General features: G+C 39.5%; 1 protein-coding gene across 2 annotated transcripts in view; it reads right to left on the bottom strand.

Annotated features, from left to right (window-relative positions):
* The window catches only part of COG5 (component of oligomeric golgi complex 5), a 241,367-nt gene that overhangs the window by 138,321 nt on the left and 79,971 nt on the right, over positions 1-23,075 (bottom strand). For both annotated transcript variants that reach the window (XM_061640367.1, XM_061640368.1), the window contains exon 7: positions 4,109-4,239. In XM_061640367.1, coding sequence (XP_061496351.1) covers positions 4,109-4,239 — 131 coding nt within the window. The remainder of the gene's footprint in view (positions 1-4,108; positions 4,240-23,075) is intronic.

The raw sequence follows: 23,075 nt of genomic DNA, 5'->3' as shown, positions 1-23,075 counted from the left end.
CTCTGGAAAAAAAATGTCATGCAAAAGGCAGTCCTGTGCTTACAGTATTAAGCTGCAACCAGCACACCTTCCAGCATGTTCAAACAACTGGCTTCAGAAATCCTTGCCAGGCAGGGCCTATATACAGTATCTAAATATCTTGTCTGAGCTGCTGGTACTGGTATTTCATTAAAATAATCCCCATGAGGATTGTTAGCCAAACAACAGTAAATTTCAACAGCTACTGCTTAATGAGCACGCCATTGCCAACATTTCTGATGGTGTGAAGGAGTTAAGTGGCACTTAATCAGGTGTTTAAAAGGTATAATGCTCCAAACTCTCCACCTTTTAAATAAAGAATATAGTAATGATGGATGTTAATGAGTGCCCCTTTGATTCTTGAGTACCACAATTTATTTTTAATCCAAGTCTTTTTAGACTTTATTAAGTGTCCTATTTTGTCCAGGAGGACAATAAGCCGCATAGCAGCGGGCCCAAATTAAGACACTTCTATTGTATGACAAAGGAAAAGAAGCAGAATAGCCATATGTTACAAAGACAGAAAAGTGCTTTATTGATAATAGGCCAAGTGCTATTCTGGTGGATGGCAGCCCTTATATTGCTGAATTGGTCTTGAGTCCAATTAGATTGATCACTAATGATGCAAAGGCAAGTTAAGCAAACATTTTGTGGTTCAACCCTTCACCGGGATTACAGATTAATGGTGGGAGATGGAACATATTACATTTCAGAAGTCTGAAGATGAAACTAGTTAAAGTCTGTGAGGTTGATAAAGGTAATATCAAAATATAGTATCATTTTAATTAGCCCAAGCTTTGAATACAAATATCACTGATGTATTTTACATATTTCCCTTTTGTCAACTCCATTAATTCCATTAAAAGATTTAGGTACTATATTGTTTTTTTGTATATACTAGTGCATACCATACATATCTAGTACATACCATACATATCACATACCTTGCCTTTAAAAAAACACCAGCCTATCAAGATTTATCAAATCTATTAGCATATCTTTGAAAAATGTTATATAGTGTCAAATGCTGTTTATAATAATAGCAAATGCTTAATTAGCAAGAAAACTCAGATTTCATATCCCACTGAAATTATTCCTGTCCTTAGGTTCCTAAATGGGAAAGGGGGGAGGAGATAAATAGATCCCACAGGCTTCATGTCCCCCCACCATACAAAATTGTTTTCCCCCCCCATGTTCCTGTGAGTATCCTATAGGCCACAATGAACCAGGAAAATGATAACATACTAAGAAAAAGAGTAAAATATGAAAAGGTACTATATAAACATTTCTCAACAAGGTAAAAAGCACCAAAATACCCAGCAAAATCAGCCCAGTCACCTTAAAATGCATATACAATTCTGGTATACGTCTTGCACAAATTTATATACCGTAACAAAAGATTCTACAAATATGAATGAGTAATTATACAAATATATGTCACCATGCAATAAGAAAGTGGAAAATACTCAGTTTCTTCACACTTCACCCCAAATCCTCTACATATTTCTCAGGGCTACATCAAGGCACAACTCATCTACTAGATCGTTTACTATTATATTCATCAGCAAATCAGGGAATCAAGCCCAGCAGAATTTCATCATGACACTTTCATCTTCTTTTCAATCGAGATACAATTAAACACTAATAAAGTTCTTCCAAATAATCCTGGGGTTGATTGGAAGCAAGTCACTGGCCATGCACAGCACGCATGTACACTAATAATTTCATAATTATGTTGATATACAGTGTAACAGGGCTGTCAATTGTTCAAATTAAGCAAGATTAATTTTCCAGGGCATCACTTGTCAGTTGCACTTCAGCATTTAATAGAAAGAGAAAAATTGTTGAACAAGGTCAGATGTGGTGCATGAAAAGGACACAAACAAGAGTAAATATTTCAGAAGTTTACACATTCTTAAGCCAAACAGTTCCACTGTTGAAGGTTTTCCAGGGCACCAGAGCAATAGAAACTTGAGTCCCTAGAAATTCCAAATTCCATGATCATAATTAGACAAACCAGACACATTAGAACAAATCTACTCATTTTGTATAATTTACTCTGGAAGAATTGGAGTGGCTAATAGCAAAACAGGAAAAATGTAGCAAAGGCGACCATAGAGATTGGGTTCAGATGAACAAGACAAAAGAAAAAGAACCACATTGGCTCCCTGGGGTGGGCAGTGAAGCTTTTCACCTTTCCATTCCATGACAAAATAACTTGCCCAATGTTTGCTTTCTGGGCAATACATTTTCATAGACACATTTTCCAATTTATATCCACAATCATGATAGAGACACTTAGTGGGGGAGGGGGGAATGAAAGCAGAGAGCAAGGATGCCAAATTCCATGCTCACACAAAAAATCCATGCTTAAACAATGACTGCTATTAGTTCTATACACAGCCTGAGTTTTCTGTGGTAGCATGGAAAAAATGCCAATTTTCATAATATTTGATACATATTCTCAATGTACATGGGTGTAGGTGCTATCTCTCACACATACACACAAAATGTTGCTAGGTAATGTGCCATATCATATAATAGTGACATTATATGATGCAAGCAGCTCTACATTAATAGTATATAAAGCTTGCACAATAGTTTTCAGTACCATACTATAGTCTAGATTTTTCGTTTCTATTGGACGATATCCAACCAAGTCAAACTCAGAGTAGGCCCTTCAAAATCAATAGAAAAGTGCACTGATTTCAATGAAACTACTCTGAGTACGACTAACATTGGATATCACCCACTATACCCTTTACCTTAAACCAACACATTTTTAAATTAGGGCACAGAGAATGCAAGTGATGCATACCAATTGGCTCATTTTACAGGTAAAACTCGAGAGGTAAAATGTAATTTATAGTGGTATTATTAGTTTTTTTATTCATAATCCGTAGATGGAATCTCATATCAGATGTCAGTGATGCCAATACAATGTGCATAATTAAATTCAATAGGAATGAGAAGATCCATGATGTAGACCTGAAGTAAACCAGCATATTCTCTATAGCAACAGAGCTTAACATTGGGTTAAATGTTGGACACATTGTAAATAGCATTCTTCTAATGCTAGATATGTTACTATAAATTAATTTTGTTTGATATATGCATTGCATTTGGGATCTTTAAAAGTGGTTTGCATATATTGCTGTACTCAATAACATGAGTTTCAAACGTTAATTTAAAAAACCTCCAAGTCTATAGTTGGGTAATATCTTTACTAGGTTCAACCAAAGAGTCACAAAAATGTGGCTTAATTTTGAGTTCACCACCACTCTTCATCAGGCAAGATATTACACAAAGCAGGGGATGGGGGAACGCCAAAAATAAAACTTCAATAAGCCATTTTCTGAGACATGAGCACAATTGAAAAGTAGCAAAGTACAAATCTAAGAAAAAGTGTCTTTTGAGTTTACATGGGCACCTTGATAACAGCAGCAACACCCAGATCTGCTGTAGCAGAGATACGTTGCTAAGCAGGGATTTTAATTGTCACATCCAACATCTGCCTGTGCACCTGGCACGGCTATCAAGGAGGGAGAGGCTATAGTTCTGGTGCACATCCGCAACAGCAGATGGTCTCTATAAAAGGGCTCAGAGAAGCCCGACGAAGACATAAATCATCTATTAGGTGACAGAGTAGGAGGGCAATTAGACTCAAGCAGGCATGCCCTCCTTCCATCCATCCCCATTCAACAGGTGACCAGTACTGCTGCGGATTTCAATCTAGTGTGGGAGAACAGGGAAACATTTTCCAGCACTCACCCTCCCAAAGTGCAAACCAGAGCTAACAAAACCTTCTGTTCTCCAGTCCTAGTCAGTCAGTCATTATATTAGAAGCAAAAGGGCAGCAGTAACCACAGCATCTTTATACTGATTTCAGTTTGAGAACATAACAATAGGTTTTTACGTTGTGATCCAACAGAGTCATACTAATGCAAGTAAACTGAACTGATTAAATAGCTGGAATGGTAGCTGCCATATTCAACAATAAGTTTTCAAAGACTTGAGCCATCCATTTCAATACAGTTAAAGAGCAAACTTTTATTCACCTGCTTCTGAAAGAGAACAAAACGTATTTTACCTGAGTCTCTATCCCTTGCTCAAGCAATCGTTTAGCCTGATTTTCCACCTCAAGTCGAGCTCTTGCAATAAAAAGCAGGTCGTTTTCAATTACTTCTATTCCGGAGAGATCTATTCCTTGGGAAAGGTAATCTATAAAAGCAACAGCATATATTGATATATTATAAAAAATTCTGGCAGCAATGATAATGAAACATGTTCAATCTTCTAGGTGTTATTTCATGTCACAATTTCCTGCACAGAACCTCACATCAGCATGAGTTGTCAAGACTTATTTTACAAGGGACAGCTGTTAATCAAGATTTCAACATCCCAACATCAATTTTAGTGCACTTATTTCTTAGCTTTTCACTAAGAAAGGGAACTGTAAGTAAGTGTTCCAATTAAAGTACAGTAATCATGGGTTGGATCTAAAGATGCACGTGGAAGTTGTCTTCCATTCACAGAAGTGCTGTTTAACAGGTTGCACTAGACAGACCTATGAAACCAATCCCAATTTTTTTCTTCCATTTGCAAAAGTAGAAGCATGAAAATTGCTATAAAACCTATTTACTACAGTACTGTGCAAAACTCTTCCACTAATGCTTATGCAAGCCCATAGAACAGTGCTTTTTCCTTCTGCTCAAGGTCCTTTGGATCTGGCCCCATGATTTAACATTATAACCTGTGTGTCAGCGATGAGAGGACAGAAATCCATTTTCAGCTGTTAGAAAAGTATCTAACCACTATAAAATAAAGCTGCAATTACATTAGTTAAAAACACGAAGACTAAAACAGGTTTTCCCCAGCAGCAATTAAAAATATTTCATAAAAATGCTTACAAAAACTCCAACAACATCCTAAAGGAGGCATTTCCTCCCTCCCTCACACAAACACAGGAGTAAGTAAGTAAGGTTTATTGTTCATAGCCATTGGCCACCACAATACATATAAAATAATTACACTTGTCAAAAAGATAAAACATACATCAACAAAGAGTATGATATAAATATCTAAAATGCATTTGAAGAATTAAAAAACAGATAATAATTAAGGTTGAATAATTCAAACGTTCATTCTAGAACCATTTACAGATTTGATATAAGCAAGTTAAGGTGATTGGTTTTGGGATCTCGCTCTAATTTTAGCCGCTGCTAAGGCAAATTTGGCTACTTGTGTAGTTATATACGGATCCAAGCCAGCTAGGAGTATGCAGATTTGCTCCATAATAGATCTGTCTGAGAGGGTTAAAAGAATAGGCTGGAGAAATTTAAGCCTTGGGGTGTCATACAGCAAGCAGGTTGACTTGCATGGACATAGTCTTTGATGCGTTGGAGTATTTGTATATCTTTTTTCCAGAAAGGCCGAAGGCATTGTCTGCCAGCGAAGAGCTGTGAACGATTTTCTTAAAGATCTAGTAGTTAAAAAAACAAAATAATGTTTCATCCCAAAACCTGTTTTGAACAAAGGATACCATAGGGAGAAGGCCGAATGAGTAACTGCATGCAAGTCCCATCTTTTAGAGTAAAGGTATATTCTTTCCCTAAGAAGGGACTTCGCTCGCTGTGATGGAATGGTAGGTAGCATGTCTATGCTTATCCCATACATCGCAAGTATTATCTTGGTCCTTTTGAACCATGAGAGCGGAGATGCATTTTGTATTTGCTCAAGTAAGCAAGTCTTGGTGACCACCAATCTGGGTTGGATTTAAATAGTTCTGCCAGTAACATATCTTCGCCTGGAGCCTTTTTTATCAGAAGAGACTTAATCAAAGTTGCTATCTCACTAGAGGTAACTGGGTCCCAGGTTGGACAGCCCTAGAGCGGGGTCAATTTTAAAAGCGGAGGAATATCTATTGAAGGTGAGGAATTGGTCAGTGAGAAAAGATCAGCAAAGTGCGAGGACCATTGTTCCGAGGTGATTTGATTATCCAGGGGGGTATAACCCTCCTTAAACCCGTTTGCGATCAACTCCCAGACAAACACAGGAGGAAACCTCTTTTAATCTCATGACTGCTACGGCACACATGCCTTGTATAAAACCAAGTACACTCTTTGCTTCAGACATTGTTTTTATTCTCAGGAAAAGGTATGCACACTTTAATTGATATATTAATGCACTAAAACAAATTATTAAAATGTGTTTAACTGGGTTGCAGACCTACTGTAAATAAAATAAGGTGATTGTTGAATAAGAAACTTAATACTTTTTCTGTAACCTTAAACAAAAAAATTAATGGTTCAAGAGCAGGGGCAGAAATATGTACAATGTGGTATTACAACAAGGGTTGCATTTCTGTTATGGGTAAGAGTTGGAGAGCTTAAATAAAGGAATACCTTTTTCAATGACAGATCCATGTTCCACATAATTATAGTCCTGTCCTAAAGCAGTGAAAGATGGCAGTGACCTTTTCTAAAAACTTTGAAACTGTGCTATATGCCATATAGTCTATAGCAGGGGTAGAGTAGTTGTGGCCCATGGTTCTAATTAGGCTTGGCATGGGTCCCTCTTGGGCTGCAAGACTGTTTTCCCAAAACCATGCCCACCCGCCCAACACCCAACATTACATGTGTCATCAAAGTGCCAGTAAGATGCGGCTGCCAACAAACAATCAGGAGCTTTAAAGTATGCTCCCAATTTTTCCTTGGCTAGGGAGGTATGCTCCCAATTTTTCCTTGGCTAGGGAGGCTTGCTGTCACTGCCGATCAGCCCACTGGCATCAGCTGCGTTACAGAGTTCCCAATAGAGAGTTCTATAGTATTGCCATCCCCTGTGCTATAAAGAAAAAATGTACCCTGTCCGCCTGTTAAAGGAGTCTGCTGGTGTGGGGGAAAATCAGAATCTGGCCTACCAGCTGAAAAAAGGATGAAATTCAGCTGTACATGCAGAAATATTAATTGGAAGTTTCTTTGTTGGTACTATTTATAGCAAGCGTCCTTCAATAAACAATTCCACATTTTAAGGTGTCTGATGAAAGCAGGACAACCTTGTCCCTTAAGCTCCCACAAGATTTATTTTGCTCTACATGGGTTCCTCTTTGTCCAAAAAAAGAAATGGCCATAAATGCAAAAAGACTGAGATATTCCAATCCCAGTTCTCCACTTTCATTCTAGATGGAAATATTATGATCCAGCATTTGGACCTTGAAAATAATTTCCTCTTGCTCAACGGTACTTAAATGGATGATAACTGAATATTACCTGTTGCTCTGAAGGCACTGAAGTGCATCACAGAAGATAGAGCAAATAGCCTTTACACTGAAGACAGTTAGTTGCACCTCTCTCCAGAACCATGTTACAGCTACATTTCTTCATACCATAGATAATATTCTTCACACCATAATATGCCATTTTTTTTAAAAAAAATTAGTCACTCCATCTGTGCCTTCCCAGAATATTAAAACTGTATACTGTACCAGACAGCAAAAGTTTCACAATTCGTGTCATCTTCTGCAAATAGATACTATCCCGCTACAACTACAACTACAACAAAACTAAAACCTAACTCCTAATCAAAGCCTTCTCTCGGGGGGGGGCACACCAATTGCATCTATCACAATATGGTTTCAGTGTTAGTATTATTAGAGGGTAATATGAGAGAGAGAGAGAGAGAGAGAGAGAGAACGAACACATAGATCTCGGGATCTTTTCTCCTTCAGAAGACTTAATACTGCTTTTCTTCTATATAGTTGGAAACTATAACACAGGGCCACGTCAAACATTATAAAATGATTGATCAGATTTGTCACCAAATGAACAATCAATAAGCAACTACAGCCATTTCCTGTTACTTGACAAGAGTACATGATACACATTTAGGGAAACAATGTTTGTCATATTCAAACTCTACATGAAGTTCTTAAAACATTTTATGAATATACCTAATGTAATATATGAGCTCAACTTACAACATACAACATATCTGTATTCTCAAATCAATATTCACAGATGTTCTTGAGTGCTAATGAGACAGATTTCACATCTCCATAAGGTCCGAAACATGTATACTCCACAGAACAATCCCAGAATCTGGGAAGACCAAATGAGCTCATGGACATCAAGTTCTGGTTAAACTTCATGATCATTCCCAAATCACATATTTATTTTAACAAATATCCCACCTTTCCTAAAAAGTTCAAGATGCTATAAAACTATTGTATTTAGAAGAACTTCAGCCACCCATTTTAATATTCTGCAAGCGATTTGTGTTTTGATAATTTTAAATGAATGTTATGATAAAGTTGAAATACATATAACACAAAAATATTAATTTGAATACAAAGAAGATTCTGCGAGTCTCTTAATTTCTTAGTCCATACAAGCTGTTGGAGAAACACACTGGATATCAGTGTTACAACTGTACACAAAACAGAAAGCGATTACATAACTGAGTCTTTCAAAAACAATTTCTGCAAGATAAAATGTCACCAACGCTACAATGTACATATGCGATGAAAGCATACCACGCATCTATAAATTTGCCATGTGCGAATTCTCTCCTGGCCAATCTACATTGCTGTGCTGGCTTTTGCTGTGCTGGTTATTCCATCTCAGTACAGAGAAACCCTCCTTGCTTTTCCAAAAATGAGTGATTTCCATACATGCTACCATTAGTAGATATTTCACTAACTCCTTATACAAAATCCCTTTCTTTGTGTTTCTGAAAAAAGGTAAAAGGCTAAGGAGAGACTGGACTGGCTTAACTGCTGTATAATCTCATAAATTATTAAAAAATACAGTCTGAAATCTGGCACACTGCCACCACGTGTGCAGCAAGAGCTTAGATCCTGTTTAGAATATAAGATTGTAACTAGCCTGTAATCATGCTTTATGTAAATTAAGTTAAATAAAATTAAGTCTTCTTGTAGCAGAGCTCACATGCTCCATCCAGGACATTCTAGGGTATACCACACTCTGTTGTCCTAATCCTGAGATGCCGAAATATACATACTTGTGGAACATATGGCACTGTGTGACTGCCATTATTTTGCAGAGAGAAAAAGGCCAAGTTATATGTCTTAAAATTTAAGGCTAAAATAGTTCAAAGCCAAAGCAGCTGAAGTGAATTTGGAATATGGTGCAATTTATTTAGGGTTTCACTGTAAAATCTTCTGATGAATTGAAGGTGATGCAAAAAAATAAATAAAAATATAATGAATCAAAGTATCCCATACTAGTTTCCATACTGAACATCTTGCACCCTGTCTGAATTGTATTCCAAATGCTGGTTTTCACTGTATTCTTGGAAGTGAGATTGAGGCCCCCATCTGCCCTATACATGTAAATGTCATGAGCCTTGTGGAGAAGGAGGGCTGGGATCCAGGAGAGAGGCCCAGTGGTCTGGGAGTGTTGGATTAGGATGCTGGGGAGGAGCCAGACCATTCCCCAAGGTGTCAGCCAACACAGATGAACGGGTTGAGTTGCCAATCCATCCCCTTATCCTGCTCTCACCAGTTGTTCCACCTCTGGGCCAGCCTCCTGTTGCTGATCTGCCTCCAGCACAGAAGAGAATGATGGAGTTGGAGCCAAGTTGTCCCCTGTCATGCAGGCTATACATGCATGAACAGATTGAGCCCACTAACCAGCCTACTCATAACAGTGCCCATCTGCTTGCCCAGTCCTACGCCAAGAAACAAGTCCCACACAAGTAGTCATGCCTGCCCCATCCTTCAGAAGGGATACTCCGGGGGCGTGTCAAGTGTTATGACAACATTTAGCTTGTGCGGCCATGTCACGTAGCACACTGCTGTGAACTTAATCTTCTGTGATTTGTAATCTGGTGTATGTTCACACTAGTGTTTAAAGCCCTAAACGACTTAGGTCCCAAATATCTGAAAGACTGCCTCCTTCCCTATATACCCTCTTGGGTGTTGAGATCAGCAGAGGGTCCCCTTTTGGTAGTTCTGCCATCCTCAGAAGTTTGGGGGAGGTGGCCCAGGAGAGCGCACTCTCTGTGGCAGTCACTAAATTGTAGAATTCCCTCTCCATCAAGGTGGGTCTGGCAACTTTGCTGTGCAGTTTTAGGCACATGCTGAAAACTCATCTCTTTACCCTGGCCTTTGACACTTGAGACATGTATTTTTAGGAGCCACCCTCTTTTGGGATTTAAGGTTGTTTTAAAATTGTTTTTAATGTCATATTTTAACATCGTTGTAATCTGCTCTGGGATCTTTGGGTGAAAGGCAGGTAATAAATGATGACGATGACGATGATGATGTTCCAGTTGTGTGCCAACCTGTGGATTAAAGTCATTGGCAATAACCAAGCTGTCCAAAACCACGAGTCCAAAGTCTGAATTTGTTGGTGAGAGCCAGGACAGTAAAACAGTATCATACCACTTTAAACAGTCATGGCTTCCTTCAAAATTTCCTGGGAACTGTAGTTTGTTATGGGTGCTGAGAGTTGTTAGGAGACCCCTGGTCCTCTTCACAGAGCTACAATTCTCAGGGTGGTTTAACAGTCATTCCCTCTTCCCAGGGAACTCTGGGACTTGTAGCTCTGTGAGGGGAATAGAAATCTCCTAACAACTCTCAGTACCCTTAGAAAATACAGTCCCCAGGATTCATGGAGGGAAGCCATGACAGTTAAAAGTGAAATAACACTTCTCTAAAGCTGCTTTCACACAGGGGGCTGATTGCGTTAGTTTAATGGATTAAAAAGATACTGCTTCTGTCCCGATTTCTAAAATCCCTTTCACACTGCAGAACCTGTTGCGTTAAGGAACAGCATCCTTTTCAGCCGATATACCGGCATTTCACGCAACTATCTTCCACATGGCTGCAATGAACAATGTCTTGTTTTCATCCCTCACCCATTATACACATGTGCACTGTAGTTCCCCACTGTGTGGGAGATCTAAGTTCTCATCCCGTCACCATTCAAGCCCTCTCCCTTTAGCATCTGACTTTTATAATTGTTGTATCGACACAGGAGTGTGTGTGGGAAATGCTGCTGTCTGCACCAATGCCGGAATACTGGTACAAAGTTCGTCAGGCAAAAAAACCACCCTGCACTACTAAAGGGCGGGAATGCACTGCATGCTGGCATGCCTGTCATGTGAGCGGCTGTAGCTAATGAAAAACTCCCGCAATTTTCCAGGTTCCCAGCCTTGCTAACAGATTATTTCTGGTATCATTTATCATGGAAATTTGTGCTAAACTTGCACTACATTCCACTAGAATTCTGGAGCTAGCTTGTGTGTCATGTGAAAGATCAAACATAATGCGCAAATTACCAGGTAAGAAATTGTCAGAATAACAGAATAAAGTGCAGTGTGAAAGCATGAATGTATAGTGCAGATGGGGCCTGAAACTTAAATCTCTTATGTTTTCTTACTCTTTGGGAGATGGCATCCTAAAATAATTTATGGCACAAATACCCAGAAACCATTATGAGAAGTATGATTGGTTTCATAAGCACAAGAAAACAAGACATCTCATCTCTCATCTACACAATCAAATTTTTAAGTGTCTCACATTATGGTTTGAAGTGACCAACAGAGCAATGTCAGGGAGCAGCATGGCCTAACAGAGGAGCTACCGCCATCCAAAGCCCTGCCACACACACCAGTTATGGTGAAAGGTGGTGGTGAGTTTTTTTTATTTTCTGCTGCACCAGGCTGGCAGAGCAACACAAAGTTCCAAATCAGGCCTATCTCAGGGAGATATAGCAAGTTGGGATCCATGGCTGACTGAACTATCCTGTTCTTATAATTACCCATTTCAGGGCCCGACAATGACTGCTACAAGCAGAAGCTTCTTAACTACCAGTGCTTTTGGCAGCACAGCAGCAGCAGCCTTGATAGGCAGAGCCTAGCAGAGAACTCCACTTAATTCTAATCTCTTCTAGCAGTGCTGATCATCAGTTTAGAGTGCCCTGCAAGTTGAAAAACATTATTGCATGTTGAGAATCAAATGCGCATGGGAACACTATCTAGCATTACAAAGACCAGACTGAAATATATAATTTCAATTAGCTAGCAAGTTAAGGATGTATTGTTTGTTTTAGATCATCAAATTTTTTTTATAGTAAAGTATTTTTTTATTTACTCATAGAACCAGAAAACATATCACTAAAAACAGTGAATGCTTCTGAAATAGGCATTCTGGTTTCCATGACTGAACATTTAACTGGTGAGAAGATCATTCTAATACCAGCTCTCTCCTCCCATCAACTCATCCTGTGGTCTTGGCATATCACTCCTGCCTTTCTCTGTTGAAAGTCATCTGTCCTTCAAACAAGAAGGGCCTATGCTGCACCAACAGTAGAATAAGCCTAGAAAAACGGCTCACTCAAATAAGCATGATGTTGCAAGCTACAGGTAAAGCAAAATGTGAATAAGGACAACCCAGAGATTCAGCTTTGGCAGTTGCTCTCTAACTTTGGAGTCCTGTTCTTATTGAGGTTCAAGCCAGGTGGGAATTCAGGAGAAAGTTTTAGGCTCAATGTCACTAGGAGAGTGTGTGTGTACATGTGTGTACGCAGATTTACAAAATGAGAAATAAAATTGCAGTGTTTCCTAAAACTGCTTACTTGAATGTAAAAAAACCAGTATTGCAATTCTTAACAATGGCTCAGGGGCAGAGTACATGCTTGTATGCAAAAGACTGAAAAGATTCAATCACCAGCATCTCTAGGGGAGACTGGGAGAGACTCCTATCTGAAACCCTGGAGAGCTGCTGCCAATCAGCGTAGACAATACTGAGCTGAATGGACCTATGGTCTGAATCAGTATAAGGCAGTTTTCCAAGTTCTTAATTTTACAAAACATTTTCCACTGCCACTTCTTCCCTTTGAACCCTGCTTGCATCCTATTCCCTTCTACTTCAGGAAAAGAAGTTAATACTTAACTAAACAGGAGATAAAAATGAAACCAAAATGTTAATCGTACATTTAAAAGGGGAGGGGGTGATGCAGAAAGCAAGGAAACAGCTCCATGTGGTTATTCCTCAAAGAGGTTGAGGAACTTGTCATGGTTTGGTGAATCTTATTTGTTTCTTCATGGCCTGGTCTAGCATATCCCCTAAACATTGCTCAATTCTAAGAGTGCTGACAGAATTCCTGTGTTGAGGGACTATCCTGCTGGCCAATAGGCAAATCCTCAAAAATTAAGCCCACTGATTTGGTGTCATATCCCATTGTCTACACATTTACCCAATATTGTGTATGCAACTTTTTCAAAAATGAGAGATATTTAGTGCTATTTAGTCTGTTCTAATTATCTACATCCTACCAAAAAGAAGAAATCAGTAGACAATGTCATGGTATAGGAACTTGTAGTCCGGCAGCATTGGGAGGGCCACAACTCCCATCATCACTTATCATAGGCCATGCTGGCTAGAGCTTATGGGAGCTAGATTCAACAACACTGGGAGGGCTGTATGTTCCCCATTCCTGGTATATGAGATGAACTAGACTGGCCCCAGATGTTCTACAGTGGTGTCATCTGTTGAAATTTGTATAGCGAAATTCGTAACTTGACTGGGGGTTCAGTGTACATATGATAAAATTTGTGCTGGATAAAATGGAGATGTTAGGCAGCACATTTCATGGATGCTAGAGCAGATTGTTATTGCAGGGGCTGAATTTGGAGACTGTATGTATTTCTGCATTCCATTCTGGCAGATGTAGCCATAAATACAAGGCCTTCCTCACATATGTATATAGCAGTATGTTGGTTTAGCTAACAATGGTGGTGGTCCTCTAAGACACATATGGAGTACCTTTGGCCTTCCAGATGTTGCTAAACTACAATTCCCATCAGCTCTGGCCAAGCTTGCTCTAGTGGTTCTGCTGCACTAATAGTGCCCAGGGGAAAGTAAGCTACAATACTAGACTTAAGTTGTAAATACTGCCTAGTTATGGAATGAGGGAGGTTAAATTCATTCTAGAGTTACTAGAAGGTCAGAAGGAATTATTGCTGCATATTGACATGTTAATGAAGGCAACTGCTTAATTTACAAACCATAGAAACAAGCCAACAGCAAGTCACAGTTTGTTCTTGGCTCGTCCTCTTGATCTACTGGTAGAGAAACAAGCCATGAACACTGGTTCACATATAACTCTAAGCAAGTGCTCTGGTTTCTTTCTTCCCAGCATGGCAAAGTGGGGAGGAGGTGATGTGAGCAGCATGCAGCAGCAGCAGACTTGCTCCTTATGATTAAGCCATAACTCTGACTTACCATTATGTATGAACCAGGCCACTATGTGAAAATGGGTCAAGTCTGAATTGCACTGCTAGCGATTTTCAAGTATGCCAAGTAGCAAGACTTTAGGACAAAAGACCCTTTAAATCAGTATCAGCTAAAATTAAGGAGATCAGTATAAAAATAGTACACTGATGGTGTAAAATACTATCTAAGTGCCATAGGATAGATCGTCATATAAGCCCTAAATGCTGGAGGGGATGTAATCAGACAGGTTCATACTATCACATGTGGTGGGAATGTGAGAAGGCCCAAGAATTCTGGAGGTTGATAGTAGATTAATAAAAAAGATCACAGAACAGTTAATTCCCTATGACCCTAATCTGTTATTACTAAATTTATTTATGGACGATGCAAAAGCTCTTTTGTTTAAAAATCTGATAATTTTTTTATTGGTTGTGGTTTGCCAAATAATTGCTAGGAATTGGAAGTCAGCTTCTACTATGTCTCCCTCGGCTTGGCTACAGAGTGTATGGCAGACAGCTATTATGGAGACACTGACCAGACAACTGAAAGCTAAACACAACCAACAAGATGACTTTGAGAACATATATGTTAGGAACAGCTCAACACCAAGAAATCCACCTTCTGGTCATGGGGACTCTCTGGACAAACCTGAAATGAAGAAAAAGGAAACAAAAAAATACCAAAGATTCACTAGAGATACTCAGGTTATTTATCTGTACTCAACATACTTATCTGGCTTTCATGGTCTATATACTTGAATCTCATGGGAGTAGGGTGTTTATATCATTTACTTTGTTGTTGTTTTTTTGTTCAGAATTAGGACAGGAAAATTGTACACTATTAATTTGAAAATGAGAAATAAAAACATAAAAAAAGTTTCCCTAGTACACAATATAGCAGAGGTATACTTCTCCTAGGCCTTTAGCCCATCCACCTTCCAAAGCCTTGCCTGGGCCAGCAGATATGTGTCAATGTATGCACCAACAGCTATCATGTAAAGCATGAACCAGGGAAAGTTAGAAACTGTCAAGCAAGAAATGGAATGCATCAACATTACAATATTTGGCATGAGTGAATTAAAATGGATGGGAATGGGACACTTTCAATCAGGCAACTACAAAATATTTTATGCAGGAAATGAGAAATTAAGAAGAAATGGGGTTGCTTTAATAGTGAGAAGTGATGTAGCAAAAGCAATTAGGAGCTATAATGCAAGGTCTGCGTGAGTGATATCAATGAGATTTAATGGAAAACTATTAACATAACCATCATCCAAGTCTATACTACAATGGCAAACACAGAAGAAGAGGAATTGGAGAGATTTTATGCAGAAGTACAGGAAGAAATTGATCATACACCAAAACAAGATGTTCCGATAATCATAGGGGACTGGAATGCAAAAGCAGGGAACAGCGAAGAACTAGGAATTGTGGGGAAATGGGGCTTAGGAGATAGAAATGAAGCAGGAGAAAGACTTATCGAATTCTGTGAAGCCAATAATTTGTTTCTTGCGAACACATTTTTTGAGCAACCAAAAAGACAACTGTACACATGGACATCACCAAATGGTCAATACAGGAACCAAACTGCTTATATAACTGGTAGCAGAAGATGGAGAAGTTCAATACTTTCTGCAAAAACAAGACCAGGAGCAGACTGCAGTACAGATCATGAACTTGTAATATCGAAAATCAGAGTAAAGCTAAACAAAGCAATCATAATTATTATTTATTTATTTATTACATTTATACCCCTCCTTTCTTTTTTCATGAAACCCTTATATATGGTCCCCAGGCGGTCTCCCATCCAGGCACTGACCAGACCTGAAAATACAATTTAAATAACATTCCCGAAGAATATAAAGATCAAATAAGGAACAGGTTTGAGGCTTTAAACTTAGTTGACAGAGAACCAGAAGAACTATGGACTGAAGTCAGGGACATTATCATGGAAGAATGCAAAAAGACAATACCTCTTGTTAAAAAGAAAGACCTCAATGGATGACTGAAGAAACTCTTCAAATGGTTAAAGAGAGAAGGAAAGCAAAAGCAAAAGGAGATAGAAACACGGTCAGAACCCTAAATGCAACTATACAACGACTAGTACGTAGGGACAAAGAAAACTATTACAACAGTTATTGTATAGAAATAGAAGAGGACAACAAAAAAGGAAGAACAAGAATCCTACTCCAAAAGATTAGAGAAATGAAAGGGAAATTTAAACGAACAGTAGGGATGTTGAATAATCAACAGGAGAACACACTGACTGACTGAGATAAAATAAAAGGAAGACGGAAGCAATACACTGAAGAACTCTATAAAAGAGATGCTAGGATGACAGATTCATTCATGGAGGAAACATATGTTGAAGAACCAGAAATTTTAAAATGTGAGGTGAAAGTTGCTCTTAAAATATTTGGAAGAAACAAATCACCAGGAACAGATGGCACACCAATAGAGTTGCTACAAGTTACTGAGGCTGAATCTGTCCAAATTTTCCCAAAAATTTGTTAACAAATATGGAAAACAAAACAATAGCCCACAGACTGGAAGCGTTCAATATACATGCCAATTTCAAAGAAAGGGGATCCCAGGGAATGCAGTAATTATCGAACTATTGCCTTAATATCCCATGCAAGTAAAGTAATCCTCAAGATTCTACAACAAAAGCTCTTACCATATATGGAGAGAGAAGTGCCAGATGTCCAGGCCAGATTTAGAAAGGGAAGAGGTACCAGAAATCATATTGCAAACATACGTTGGATAATGGAACGGACCAAGGAATTTCAGAAGAAAATCACCTTGTGCTTTATAGATTCCAGCAAAGCCTTTGATTGTGTAGATCATGAAACATTATGGAATGCTTTAAAAAAAATGGGGGTGCCACACCATCTGATTGTCCTGATGAGCAGCCTATACTCTGGACAAGAGGCTACTGTAAGGACAGAATATGGAGAAACCAACTGGTTCCCAATCGGAAAGGGTGTGAGACAGGGGTGTATTTTATCACCCTATTTGATTAATCTATATGCAGAACATATCATATGGAAAGCGAGATTGAACCAAGATGAAGATGAAAGAGGTGTGAAAATTGGAGGGAGAAATAGCAATAATCTAAGATATGCAGACAATACCATACTACTAGCAGAAACTAGTAATGATTTGAAACAAATGCTGATGAAAGTTAAAGAGGAAAGCACAAAAGCAGGACTACAGCGGAACGTCAAGAGGACTAAAATAATGACAACAGAAGATTTATTTAAAGTTGACAATGAGGACATTGAACTTGTCAAGGATTATCAATACCTTGGCATAGTCATTAGCCAAAATGGAGACAATAGTCAAGAAATCAGAAGAAGGCTAGGACTGGGGAGGGCAGCTGTGACAGAACTAGAAAAGGTCTTCAAATGCAAAGATGTATCACTGCACACTAAAGTCAAGATCATTCAGACCATGGTATTCCCGATCTCTATGTATGGATGTGAAAGTTGGACAGTGAAAAAAAGTGGATAGGAGAAAAATCAGCTCATTAGAAATGTGGTGTTGGAGCTTTGTGCATACCATGGATCACAAAAAAGACAAATAATTGGATGCTGGAACAAATTAAACCAAACTATCACTAGAAGCTAAAACGATGAAATTGAGGTTATCATACTTTGGACATATCATGAGAAGACATGATTCACTAGAAAAGACAATAATGCTGGGAAAAACAGAAGGGAGTAGAAAAAGAGGAAGGCCAAAGAGATGGATTGATTCCATAAAGGAAGCCACAGAGACGAACTTACAAGATCTGAACAGGGTGGTTCATGACAGTTGCTCTTGGAGGTCACTGATTCATAGGGTCGCCATAAGCTGCAATCGACTTGAAGGCACATAACAACAACAAAACACTCTGTTTGACTTAACCTATTAAAGGCTTAGCGTGGGCTCTCTTCAGGTGCCCCTCAATATTTCCAAAACGTCTTGTCAATCCTCCAGAAGTAATACTGGGGTATGAAAAGAAGCAGTTCTCTTAAAACATAATTAAGGCATGGTATCACATTCACTGTAAAAGGTTCACTTTGTCCCACAAGCTGAGTAATAAGATCCACCCTTTTGTTTAATTCTATTTCTATCTATACAAATAAAAGTATCCACGTTCAGTTTAGCTGTCCTTGAAACATTTTCAGGAATGTTTAAAATAATCAACTTTCCAAGAAAAGGGACCACTATCTTAATTTGTTCCTAAAGGAATGCATCCAATGTAACACTGCCTCAGATTTAGTCCAATGGGTTTTGTAGCCTGAAAAACAAAGGTTATCTAGCAGTTCCAGTAATTTAGGGAGTGTTTCCTTAAAACAAAAAGGCATTTGCAACACATAAGGGCAATTAAATTTCTTGACTGCCAATTTTAATTTTCTTGAATTTGGAGGATTGTGTGATACAGATATACAGGAGATAGAAAAGGGGACAACACTGCCAAATACCATAGCTGACTGGGGAAGGGGCAGAATTTATAGCCATGAATTATAAACACAGGGCAGAAGTGATCTGTAAAGTACACATACTTGAGAGGATTCAATCTGATAAGTGAAAATTGCAGAAGGCATCCATAAGAATCTATCAAAGGCCTTCTCTGAATCCAGCAATTGTACTGTCAATGGAGAAACCCTTTGTTTTGCCACTGCTATCATATTTAGAAGCTATGATGGTTTGCCTTTTGACACTCAAGGCATAGTCCTACCAAACAGGGTGCAGGATGGTAGTGGTTCATTTATTTAAGCAATTCTCCTACGTAGCAAAAAAATAATAATTAACACCTACATTGAAAAAATAGTTAAACTCGTTCACTTGCACACTGCTGTGTATCTCTGTGTGGTTTGTCCCATACACCCTCTAGATCACAAGTCCCCTCTCAGAAATCTTATGTCAAATCTGCTAGCATCAGTCACAGAGCTTCTGATAATATTTTTGTACCATGCTGTACAATAATTATCCAGGGCAGGGGTTTTCCCAGCACCAATAACTTGGCCCAAATCTGTTGTAAGCAATTTACTTTCACTTCTAGCAAATGAGTTTTGTGTAAGGAATCAATGTCCACTCTCTCTTAGTCAGGAGCGTAGTAGCAAATTCAGAAGTGCAAGATCCCCTTCATGATAGTCACAGCCTTTTTCTTTGATGTGTGGTTGAGAAGGAGATCCTTGTTAACGCCTTCTCCCACAACAACAAATATCCCTAGGAGCCAATAAGCTGGAAAGAGGAGAGTCTTCTCTGTGGCTGACTCACCTCCCTTCACTCTGATTGGTTCCAATCAGCAGGACAGGACAAGGAAGAATGTTGGAAGACTCTGTCAGTGGCTAACACATTCCCCTTTCGGCTGATTGGCTCGTGGGATTCTGGAGACATAGGGACCCTGCTGGAACCCTGCTCCCAAAAAAATAAGGGGTCTAAGACTCCCCAAGTCCCTGGACCACTACACCCCTGCTCTTAGTACTTGTTTTGGGGGTGGATAAAGCTGTCATGTTCCCTGTTACAATTTTAACAAGGAGCTTTCTCTTGCTGTGAGGGGACAACATGATGTACCAGAGCATTATGGTCCCAAGATGTTTATCCAGACTGTGTGTATCTGGAATTTGGATAACTCATCCAATTTTATTTTGCAGCATGCATCCTAATACAGTGCAATGTTTTTTTACCCAATGACTGTTCCTTAACTCCTGCTTCTTGACAAGACAGAAGAAAGTGGAAACCTGCCTTTAGGTAAAAGTATATAAACAAAGCAAGACTGAAAAACAGAACAGAACAAAACTCAGTATAAGAACAATCGCAGACTTGTGGGTCTCATTCACTCTCCTACGCCACAAGATGACCTTAGGGAAAAGGCAAGTATGAGATCCACCTGTTGATCCTACAACACTACTCTACAATAAACAGTATACTGTATAGCAGAAATCCCAACAGATATTTTACGTGGAGCTCTTCATTTGGTGAACAACAAGTCCTGGAGATTAAAAAAATTGAGTCTAAATGAACAGACTACCAGTGATGTCAAGAGTCCAGCTTTAGAGAAAAGTGATGTTGGCAGAATTTATATACAGAGGTCCAGAGCCCTTGATCAGCTATGTTCTTGGAGGGTGGGGGGGAGATCCACCATGGCCTGAGAAGCAGTAATGAATCCCTAACAAAACAAAAAAACAGTAAAAATAGCTTTCCAACCTGAAAGATCCTTCCCCATCCCTCCCGGAAATGCAGGCTGAAGCTAAATATTTTATTATTTATTTATTACATTTATATCCCACTTTTCCTCCCAGAAGGAGCCCAGGGGGGCAAACAAGAACTCTAAACGCACTTTAAAACATCTTAAAAACAAAAGACTTTAAAACAAACCATCTTAAAAACATATTAAAACAAACCATCTTAAAAAGTCTTTTAAAAAAAACCTTTAAAATCATCTTAAAAAGCAATTCCAACACAGACACAGTGTAGGCTCTATGTATGAATGGTATGAATAATAAGTATGAATAATAAAGCTATGAATGGATCTCGCACTGAAAATAAGGTAGTTGACTTTGATCTCATGAGACCTGTGCAGCATCAACATTATTCAGCTCTACACAGAAAGTTCAAGCAAGCACCAAAAAGTTGGTGTGTTGCAACCTATTCGTCTCACAACACTTTCAACAAGCCAAGGAAAATGGAGAGGGGAGAGCAAAGATGTGTACCCTGCACCTTCCTCTCTAACAATTCTGTCAAGCATCTGTATCAGATACTAAATCTAACCCTTAGACTGAAAAAGAAACCAAAAAAGGTCAGCATATGAGGAGGGGAGCGCAGCAGGAATACTCACAGGACATCATACTAATAAGCCATTTGTAAGTAATGCCTCAACTAAGTTGGGGGCATATTGCTGAAAAAGGCAATATTTTCACACCACCTGCTGGATCCAAAAATATTATAGGTTAAACCAAGAGGCAGCAAACGCTAGAGATTAGTGGCATTCATAATCCAAAGCCTGAGAAAGTAGGGTTGCCAGGTCAGAAGCATCCCAAAACCTGAGATGTCAGGGGGCGGGCCCAAGTGATGTCATTAAGCATGATACATTAAGCATCAATCACAGTTGCTTGGAGCATACAATTTAAAAAAATCTGACTGGAAATTAAGCTAGACATCTTAGCTAAAAGATGGAGCCTGGGTAGGAAACATTTAATCTAGCCTAATTGCTTTCGGCAAGAAGGGTTAAGTGCCGTCAGGCCAGACCAGTCACCAAAAGGTCATTGTAGGAAGAAAGGAGCCTAGTGTTGTGGAGATGTTAGATGGGAGCATTCAGGAGTAAAGATAGATGCCCCTGAAGGCTGTAATTCTAAACACACGTACTAAGGCACTAAGCCCCCATAGAACTCAACAGGACTTACTTCTGAGTAGATATGGTTTGGATTGTGCTGTTAGTAAAGCTCGACTAGGGATCCTCTGCAAAGACATCCATATCCAAGCAGGGTTGGCAACCCTCTGCCTGGAATGCCCTGCCCTTATCTTTTAATGTGGCTGCTCCAAACTTCTTTACAGATATGACCCTTCACTTCAGAAAGAGGTCTGAGAAATAAGTAAGAGTAAGAAGATTCTCTACCCTATCTGTCTGCATAGATGCCCTCATCCATGCCCTGCGCCCAGCAGAAGCTCTGGGCCAGGCGGGACGCAGTGGCATCTCGTAGAGGACACCCTCCCCTTTCCTGGGGTATATGATTTGTCCTGGCCCAGAGCAGATTTTGGGATGGGCACCCCCAGTTACTTATTTTTTTCTACGTGTTTTTGTCCATTTTGATTTTGCATAGATGCCCTCCTTCGTGCCCTGTGCCCAGCAGAAGCTCTGGGCCAGGTGGGACGCAGTGGCATCTCTAGAGGACACCCTCCCCTTTCCTGGGGTATATGATTTGTCCTGGCCCAGAGCAGATTTTGGGATGGGCACTGTGATGTTCCTGCTTGTAGGGTAAATATGGTAAGTGCTGTTTATATAGAAGACATATGGTAAGTGGAGTGAAAGAGGAGGGGGGAGTACGTGAGCAGTAGAATGCTGGATGATTGGCTGAGCGTTTGAGTGGCTGGGAGTATGAATGGAAGAATGACAGTTGAATCTGGGTGGATGTTGGGAGTGTGGAGAAAGAGGTGTTTGAGGGTGGAGGTCAGGAGTGTGGAGAAAGAGGGAGTTGGAGTTCTGATTAATAATAAGTCAAGTACAAAACAGGAATAGATGAAACCATACGTTTGTGAAACATTCTAAAACTAATCTTGTTATTTCTGATATTTAATAAATACTTATTTGGTTTACCAAAGGCCTGATCCTTGGCTGGGGGATATACATACCAGAAGGGAGGGCAAGGTAATTACCAAGGCTGAACAGAAACAGTATCTAATGGTGGCAGCGGTGAAGGGAGGAATAATAACAATTCAAGTATCCAGAGCAACCCAGAGTTGTATGCGTTATCTATAAAGATACAAGGGGGTTGGGAACAGCATAAGCACGCAGTCACAAAAGTAACCAGCTAGAGAGAGACTCAGGCAAAGTCTCTGGGAGTATTGGTTATAGGATGTGACTGGTGGTGCTGCCTAGCAGGGGGATCTAGTGAGATCTGTGCTACAGCGGAGTGAGAAACCATATAAAGGACGGTCCGGACTGGTGGTATCCCTGATGGTGCCTAGTGAAAGGCAGTAGCCACAAGCAGGTGGGAACCTGACAGGGAGAACCAGGGAAGGACGTCACAGGCACCCCCAGTTACTTATTTTTTTCTACGTGTTCTTGTCCATTTTGATTTTGCACAGAGGCCCTCCTCCGTGCCCTGCGC

The sequence above is a fragment of the Rhineura floridana genome, chromosome 8 (genome assembly GCF_030035675.1).
Source record: "Rhineura floridana isolate rRhiFlo1 chromosome 8, rRhiFlo1.hap2, whole genome shotgun sequence".
In the NCBI taxonomy this organism is placed as follows: Eukaryota; Metazoa; Chordata; class Lepidosauria; order Squamata; family Rhineuridae; genus Rhineura; species Rhineura floridana.
The sequence above is the reverse complement of the archived record's forward strand: the minus strand, read 5'-3'. Positions and strand labels throughout refer to the sequence as shown.